This window comes from Lissotriton helveticus, chromosome 3_1, assembly GCF_964261635.1.
Source record: "Lissotriton helveticus chromosome 3_1, aLisHel1.1, whole genome shotgun sequence".
Taxonomy (NCBI): domain Eukaryota; kingdom Metazoa; phylum Chordata; class Amphibia; order Caudata; family Salamandridae; genus Lissotriton; species Lissotriton helveticus.
In genome coordinates, this window is record NC_136061.1 from 1,758,773,663 (window position 1) to 1,758,782,814 (window position 9,152).

General features: G+C 41.6%; 1 protein-coding gene across 2 annotated transcripts in view; it reads left to right on the forward strand.

Annotated features, from left to right (window-relative positions):
* LOC144823772 (transcription elongation factor A protein 3-like) overlaps positions 1-8,872 on the forward strand; it is a 271,048-nt gene extending 262,176 nt beyond the window's left edge. For both annotated transcript variants that reach the window (XM_078682586.1, XM_078682585.1), the window contains one exon: positions 690-8,872. In XM_078682586.1, coding sequence (XP_078538712.1) covers positions 690-698 — 9 coding nt within the window. In that variant the 3' untranslated portion in view covers positions 699-8,872. The remainder of the gene's footprint in view (positions 1-689) is intronic.
* Positions 8,873-9,152: the final 280 nt, after the last annotated feature.

Here is a 9,152-nt window from a genome sequence, read left to right on the forward strand (position 1 = left end):
TCAGTCAACTGCCGACAACACAATTGTGCCAAGTTTCCTGCTATCTCGTGACAAATGGGGATGTTGCTCACTATTTGAATTAAGTGTTCAGATGTTTTTCTCTATCTATGAGGTTATCAGTTGCCATCTGCATGTCGTCAACCCTCATTCATTTAGTCCATGATAATGTGCTAATGCAATTTGCACTGCCTTTAGCCTGTCTGTTAGCTTCTGTTTGTTTGATAACTTTCTAATATGTCTAGTTCCCAACCGACCACTGGTTACCAGTACGTAATGTGTGCAGGTGTTGGGATTTTCCACCCCTTGCAGGGATCTGGAATTATTTTTCATTCTCATTTTGACCCATAGAAGGTGAGATAAAGAGAGCAAAATGAGAAATCAGGAGGAAGGGGGCATTGAAAAGAATTTGCAGAGGAAGGATAAAATCAAGGAGAGGGTCGGGTGGTGGTACCAAGTGGCAGCAGGTGGACTCATGACTTGGCAGCTTCGGGATTAGGTGGTGGGCTCCTTAGAAAAACTTTGCACCTCTGCACTTATTTTTATTATTCTTTTTTAAAAATTAACTGTTGTACCATCAAAGAACTCTTGCTGGTGGCCATCCACAGACAGACAGACTGTGTCATGGCAGATTGATGGAAGCTCCATTGATAATGAATGTCTTTTCTTTCCTTCTCTCTTGTACCTTTCAGTTCTGCTGATGGCCTTGCCTCGCCTCATACCCTCCTCTGATGAGATACTTTCACCAGGAAAGAAAGGGCAGATGATCCTAGAATTTACAAAAACAGATGACTGCAGGTCTGAAGAGGTCTGACCAGTTCACCCGGAGCGCTTTCCCCACCATGCCCTCATTCAGAGCCAGGAACAGTGATTGTTTTGAAAATATTGGGGAACACTTTTACACAGGTGGGGGCAAAATGAATTGAAGCCGAGAGGGCTTGAGGCAGGCTAGGTGAAATATTGGAAAACAAGTGGTATGGGTGGCCATGTTTGTTTATTTTAATTCAGCTCCAGTGAGAGACTTATCTTTCTAATACCGTACTTTAAAAAGCCAACATGCTAGTGCTGTAACATATGCATCTTAATGTATATGGTAGGAGGCGCTTGAGAAGCATGAAATCAAGAGAATTAATGATGGTGTAAGAGGCACTTGAGAAGAGAGAACTCGAGAGAATTAATGATGGTGTAAGAGAAAATAGGTTTAGAATTTGATATCTTCCTCGACATATGTAGTTCTCCTCAAACCAGACATCTATGCAACTCATTGCCTTTTTGGAGGTGTTCTGGTTATATTGAAACCTTAAAGCAATACTTAACTGTCCAGGTAGTGTCTCAGAAATGACAGTAGGGCTGGGGAAGTAGCGATCACTTCATTAGTAACCTGACATTCACACTATGTGAACCCTTAAAGCTTTTCAGAACTCGATCCTTACATGAAATCACCAGTTCAACTTGAGATCAGGCTGCGATTTCACCATAGGTCCTTCTAAACCCCCATAAATGCCAAGGAATTTGTCTTAAAATTAACTTTGTGTGTGTGTGTTTTTTAATAAATGTAGTATACAGTAGGCTTTGAGGTAGGGCAATGAAGTCTCTGGGTTGGCTTATCTGGTTCTCCATTGTGCCTTACTATTGGAGATATCCATTCATCCATCAATCGATTGGAAAGTCTCTGTAAAGATGTGACCATGTTGGCTGGCTATGAGGTTACTACCCAAAGAAGAAAGTGTTTCCCAGTTCGTGGACTATTGTGGGTATTAAAGTAAAAAGAAAGACAGCCAAGATAGCTGTAAAATGATACATCCTCTACAGTTTCATTCAAACACTTGAGGCTCGATGTTTATTCAACCTCAATGCATTAATGCTTCGAAGAAGGGATAGAAAAAAAGCTGGGCCAAAGAAAAACCAACAAATGCTTTGCAATAAATATTAACATTTTGTTAAAAAACTATGCAAATAAGTTTCTTTTTATATTTGGGCATTTGTCTAAATATACGTTTTTGTGATTAGTAAGACTTCTTGTTCATTTGTCATTTCTGAAATGAACATTCTGTACCATTCCCTCTTTGAAGAGCAAGGGTTTGGACTTTCAAAAATGTGTACCATGTTGGGAAATGGACTCTTTTCCCCTCATTCGCAGTTTCTTAGGAGGTTTCAGGATGTTTGTGATTGGCTTCCATGGTAAACCTGATTGATGCCGGCTCCTGTGCACACAACTCTTAAATAAATATAGACAAAGTCCAAGACAAGACCAGTGACCTGATCCAACAAGATATTTCCCTTGTGTCTCAGATGGCTGATGGACGGTATTTATAGGCCAAAAATGTTATGTTGTCATATGGGAACCATCTTTCCGACATGTGCTTGTTACAGAGAGACTAACTCAACCGGCAATAGCAGAGTCTCAAAGCCCAGACACTGATTTAGGCGTAGGTGCAATCTAGTAGCTCCCACCTTACTGCATTACGCCAACCTCTGGGGTAAGGGTATTATTATATGTTTATTACAATGAATGCCAATAATAGTAAAATCAGATAGAATGATATGTATTACTTCAGTAATTGGAAGGGAATGTATAACCAAAGTAACCCAGTACTTTCCGTTTAGTCTTGTGTTGTGATTTCTTGCTTCATGTTGGTGCTCAGAGAACCACTCACAGATAAGTCCAACTTTGCCCTTTTTATGAAGACACCCAACCTTTAATCCACTCACCAAATCTATTTGGCATTACTGTTTAATTGTGTATGTCGGTGTTCTCCCTGTAGATGTCCTTCTTCATTTTTTAACTCGAAAAATTGTTGTGTGACAACATTCTGCCATAGAATACATGTTGTGCCTTATCTAAATCTCCTCTTTATAAGACGACCTAAAACTCTAATATGAATTTTTCTAGTCCCCTTCTGTAAACAGACTTTTTAACACCTTACAATCATCTTGTCAAGGAAGTGGACCCCACTTTGAGATAATTTTAATAGCTTCTCCTATATTATATCCTGTAGTTGACAGTTCATTTCTTATCATAACCACATTAGAAGATTTCAAAAGCCCAACCCCTCAGCTAGCACCAGTAAAAAGTGACCCTAAACCCTTTTCTATACATATTTTAGATAAAGGTCATATTTTGTTTGCCCATTTTGCACATGTTGGATCAACAAGTACAATATCATCTTAATTAATACTAATCGGAAGCATGACATGGCTACTAATTCCTACACATAAGGCACTCTTACACCCAATTTTATATCTGACAATAGAATAATTCCCTAACTTGCTGTGCAAAGGCTGTTGGTACTTAACACATCCGAACTGTTGTTCCTTGATCTATGATACAACTCATTTTTACAATCATTACCATATGACCAGGTTGAAAAATATTTTGTTTGCACAATCATATACATTACATTCATTTGCGGACACCCCAAAAAAATAAAGAAATGTATTACAATATCTGCAATTGAAATTAAAACATAATTTTCTCCATGCAGTGTTAAATCAATTGTCCTCAATTCGTAAAGACCCTTTTATGCTGAATAATGTGGCCAATAGTGTATTACAAGGTGCATTTTACCAAACTGTTTTATAATGTTTGTAACGTGGTCTGCACACATATCCCTTTCAAATGAAACATAAAATTCTCTGGGACTACTGGCTGCATTTCAAAAGCCGCGGTTGCACAGATGGTAATTAGAGTCCAGTGGCATACTCAATTAAGTTTCTCATCACGCACATAATGTGTTCGCACTGCAAAAATAAAAGAAATTAAACGTAAAATTCCTAGTCTCACTCCAGATTCATTTTGCTAGCCCTCGAGCCCTAGGCGCAAACAATGATTTTCTCACACTGTTCAATTAAATGTTTTTGAATGGTATTGTGAAGCAGTCACCCATACGCTGTGTGTGGATGTACCTTTACTCTTGGACTGGAAAAAACAATGGGGCTTATTTACAAGCCACTTGCGCCACTGGTGCGTCACTTTTAATATGGGAAAAAGTGACGTAACTGTGGCGCAAGGGGCTTGTAAATAAGCCCCAATTGGTGTTATTACCTTTCCATTCTAAGGATTAAGGGCCAGATGTAGAAGCCAAATAGCGACCACAAAGGCCGAAATTCGCAGAATTTCAGCCTTTGCAATCGCTATTTGGCCTTGAGCAATGTAGGTAAGATTAAACCTACTCGCAAAATAAGGAATCGCAAAAGTTGGGATTCCTTATTTTGCAATTGCATTTAAGGAATCGGAAATTGCGATTCCTTACATGCAATGTAAGTAGGACAAAAGAAAGTGCACTTTAGCCTTAAGGAATCGCTAATTACCACCAACTTCAAGTTGGTGGTAATTAGCGATTTCCTTTAAAAAAACACTTTTTCGCTTTTTTAAAAGTGCCATGTGGCACACATTCATGCCCTTAGGGCATGTGTGTGCAACACATGTGCACACATGCATATTTCAGGGGTGCAACAGGGTGTCCCTCTGGAACCCTTGCACCCTTGAAATTATGCCCAGAATTTGCGAGTGCCTCTTGGTAACTTGCAAATTGCAGGCGCAAATCCTATTCATTCATACGGGCCTCTTGGCCCATAGGAATGAATGGGATGGCATTCCTTGATTGTAATCAACAACATTGTTAGGCGTACCCAAAGCTGAAAATGTCTGCACCAGTTGGTATTTTCTCCCTAGTAGCTGTCACATTTGGTTTCTTCGGCAAACATTGTTCTTCATTCTTGTTACAGGCAGCTCATTTTCAAAATGTTATTTAAAAAGTCCTGTAGTCAGTGCCTCTTAGTGGCACTCCTTGCAGAGGCTAACTAGTCACCTTTTAGTTGCTGATTGCTCTGTTAAGGTTTTAACCCGTTTGCTGCTTCGAACATTCCGCGGCGGTGCGGAGCGTTCTATAAAGCATGCGGGGCCGCATTGGCCAACGGGAGTGCGCAGCACTATGGAGGTAATGCTCGCTATGGCCGTTGGCCGACAGAAGCAGCGAATGGGTTCAGCTGCTACTATTTAGTCCAAATGTTTTCGAAGCAGTGATTGTGTTCTTTTAGAGTCAACATAGTGTAATATTACTGCCACAGAATGCGTTTTGCTTTAAAATATAGTATAATTTTGTTAGAAATGGTATTCCTGGTTGGCTGAGGTATACACCCAGGCCAGGCAGGAATCACCACTGTAGTTCAGGTAAGCCAGATACACTCTAAAAGATAAACTGTGCTCACCTTCTCTTCACTTGACACAGAGCAGTAAAGCTTATCTAAAGAGGAAATGTGTAAAAAGCTTAGGTGCAACACACACACACAGACACACACACACACACACACAGTAACATAATAAATGCACCACAAAAAGTCTCTACACAGCTTTAGAAAAATATAGCATATTTATCTGAGCAAAATGAGACCCAAACAACTAAAATTCAAACAGTAGAAGTCGAAATTTGAATTTTTAAAGATAAGTAAAAAAATAGTGCATAGAAGTCTCTAGTTGTCAAAAGGTTACTTGAAGTCATGATGGACCGGTGCAAATCCAGAGTTCAGGCTGACTACATCAACAGCAGGCCCTATACAGGACCCAGACAGGTCATGCTGAAGAAATACCTTGGATGGAGCTTTGGTCGAAGTCGAGAGTCTACTGCGTCATCATCGAGCTGAGCAAAGAGGGTCCTGAGTTGACGATGAGCTCCATTGAAGTGAATGCAATGCGTCGAGCTGTGCAGAGTGTCATCGTTGAGCCACGCAGCAGGCTGTGGAACTGCTCTCGTTGGGCAGACTCTGCTTTGGCGTCGAAAGGCAATGCAGCGGAATTTCTCACGCAGCCGATGCAATGTATCGTTTTTTGAAGAAAAGAGTTGCAGAACCCACTTCTGAGTGCCAGAGCTTGGAGAGGGCACCTCAAGAAAGGGTAGGACTCACAAAAGGCAAAGTCCAGCAGAATTGTAGGAAGTCTTTTGTGTCCCTGATACTTCAGGAATCAGGAGGCAAGCCAGCAAGCCCTTGGAGATCACTTGGAGGGAAGGCAGAGTCCTTCCAGCAAAGTAATGGAGCAGCAGGCAGCAGGACAACAAGCAGAAAAGCAGTCCTTCTAGAGAAGCAGTTCAGTTGAGTCCTTTAAGAAGCACAGCTTCACCAACACTTTTGAGAATATTTTCATGTCTATGCGGAGGAGAGATGTTGGATAGCACAATGAGCTGTCCGCCTTGAATTTATCACCCTTGTGGATGACAGATATATTAGCATGTCTAAGATCTCTCAGCAGTTTCCCCTCTGCATACGCTCCCCTATACATTTTCATCAGATGGGGCATCACCTAGGACCTCCTATGCTAAAACAGCTCAATGGGCCATACTTTTGACACCAAGACCTTCTGACTTTTGCAGCTGCTGTATGGCTTCAACCACTTTCTCAATGGTTGTCTCCTTATCTCTTGACTTTCTCTCCTCGTTTGATAGCACTGGAGCATGTACACCCATTAGGAAAGATTTTATTTCAGACTCTTCCCTAAGTTGTCGTTTGTAAGCCTTCATATTAGCTGGCAAAGGCCTACACTATGTCCCCATCTGTACCAACCACGTCACCCTTGTCAACAATTTCCCCATCCCAACTTGTCTCCTGCTCCATCAGCTCTGCCGAACCAGACGTTGGCCGGTCCTATTCCCTTCTTCATAGAGCTTTTTCTGTGTACTTATGTAGTGCATTCTTGCTACATCAATCACTTTGTTACAGACCTTTTGGATAATATTTCAGCCACATAGCTTCTATAATGGACAGGGGCTAGGAGTGCTCATTATCATGTTTTCCTTTGTTATAGCTCCTCCGGTGTGTGTATTTTTCTAATTTTGTCTAATTATTTAGCCATATTTTCTTCTATCGTTGGCACTGTTCCTAATGACTGCCTTGTATGGCTCCCATAATATTATATGTGAGGCTATCAACAAGGTGCTGTCTGTGTCATAAGTAGTAGTAGTGTCTACCAGGCCACTGTGGGTATCTGGGTTTAAGTTCCCGTACATCTTACTTGCCAGCTTTTGGCACTGCTTTGTCCTGTAGCGATTTTTATTGAGAGGGGTAAGTGATCAGAAATGCCTCTCTCGAGGCAATCACCCTTTTCACGTGTGGGACCTAGCCTGTTGGTATGTACCCTACCCTAGAGTATGTGTACACCCTGTCCAAAACATGTTTTAATCTGCAGATATTGGTGTCACCCCAGGGCCCTCACATATTAAGCTACTTCGGTGGGTGTGTCAGAGTTCGCTATATTGCCCATTGATCCAGCACAATTGACATAATGTCATTGAAGCTTCCGCCTGTGATTTGCAAGTAGGGAAGAGCTTTCCAACAGGAAGGAGCTGAAGAAGTGCTACTTCCTGAGGTCACCAGCCTCCCACAGTCCTGCCCTTTGTAGTGGTTTGCAAGTATTTCCTCTGGGAGAACTCCTGGCGTTAGCAGCAGCCACTACCAGACTGGTGTCCTGTTCCTCTCAGTGCTGTGCCTCCGAGGCTGTGTCAGGAGCAGAGTCAGCCATGTCAGTCATATGTCCAGGCTCAGCCTGACAAGCAGCTGGCTCTGTCTTTCGGGTGCCCTGGTCTGTCAGGGTTCTTGTTGCCCTCTAGGCCAGTGCGACGAGTGCGTCTGTGGGAGGACATCAGAGAAAGTAAGGCAGGCAGCAAGCCCGGCACACCCTTAAAAGCTCCACTGTGGCTTGAAATGCTAACCGCCTGGTAAACTTTTGAGACAAATTCTGCACATCTAAGCTAAGATTTGTGAGATTAACCAGCAAGCATGTAGGAGGTGGTATTAGCAGGCAGCGGAGTCTTAATACCAGAACAGTTAAATGGATCCGGCTCTTTGCATGATTCACTACAATAGCAGCTCTCCTCCTGCACTTTGCACAAAAGCGCTCACCTTCTTATTTATTCTGTGTATGAAGACATAAAGTTCCGGGTGTGTGCCTCTGAAGTTCAGAGACACCCATAAAATGCGGACGCAATGGCAGGTCTGATGGACTTTGGGTGCTAGCCAGATTCAAGTACCGGATGCTCTTAAGTTAACTAGTGATTGTGGGTCCTCTGTGGACCTCACATGGTCCTTTGCCTCACAATGATGTTCCATTATCATTAACGAATACCGGACCCTCGTAGTCCCAATAAATATGCACCAACACTTATGAGCTATTATTTTGGCAATGGAACTTAATTTTCAAAATGGAGTTGCGTCCATGATCACTTTGAGTGACTGGTCTGGTCTTTCGTTTATAAATATGTAATACAATGCTTAGGAATGCATAGAAATCATAGCAACTAAAGGGTTGAGGTTTGTAGCCACTGAGGTCAAATCTTTGAGTTTGTCCAGTCTTCTAGCCATGGCCACTTACAAACTAGCCCAAAGGAGAGACAAAAGACATATGATGAGCTTTCGGTGTTGCACCTCTGCCCTACTGACAGGTTGTTGTGCATAGAGCCCATTCTAAGCCTGCAACTCACAATGCCTTTGTGGATACCCAAACAAGCATTGTTCTCAGAGAGGGTTGTTATTTGTTTTGTAGCACCGTACCTTGTCAGCAGTTCTATCGTGTTCTGGGTCCTCCTGTTTCGGCTCTAAAATGTGCTAGGACCTTCTGCTTTTCAGTAGGACTCTGGTTTTTGATACCTAGCGAACAAACACATTGCTTCTAAGAAAAACCTACACAAGACTCACAGAAGAATTTTTAAATTTCCATTTCAAATATTGTGTTTAGATGTTAGACATTATGTAAGCATTTGTTAACTGATTGTTCATCTCAAATTTTCTTTGCATGTTGGAAGTCAGCTGATGTACGTTGTAGGTGTGCTTGGCTATTTTTTTGTGGCTTATTGTAGAATACCATTAATAAATTAATTGACCATTATGATGACAAGGAAGTCTATTATTATATCAGTCTCATTTCATTTCGTATGTTTGTTCTCCTTCTCAATGTCCAAATAATGTCCTCCTTATATTTAGGTTAGTTTCAATCAAATCAACCCATGAACATTAATCGTAACGCAGTTCCTTCTGTGTGGATGAGTCAACCACTGTGTATATGTGTATTTATGTTTTTTTTTGGTTTCCAAAAACTCAGTTAGATGGTTGACAATGAAAGTGGTCATGCAATTGCAGGTAACCCTGGTCTGATGTTGTACGGTTGC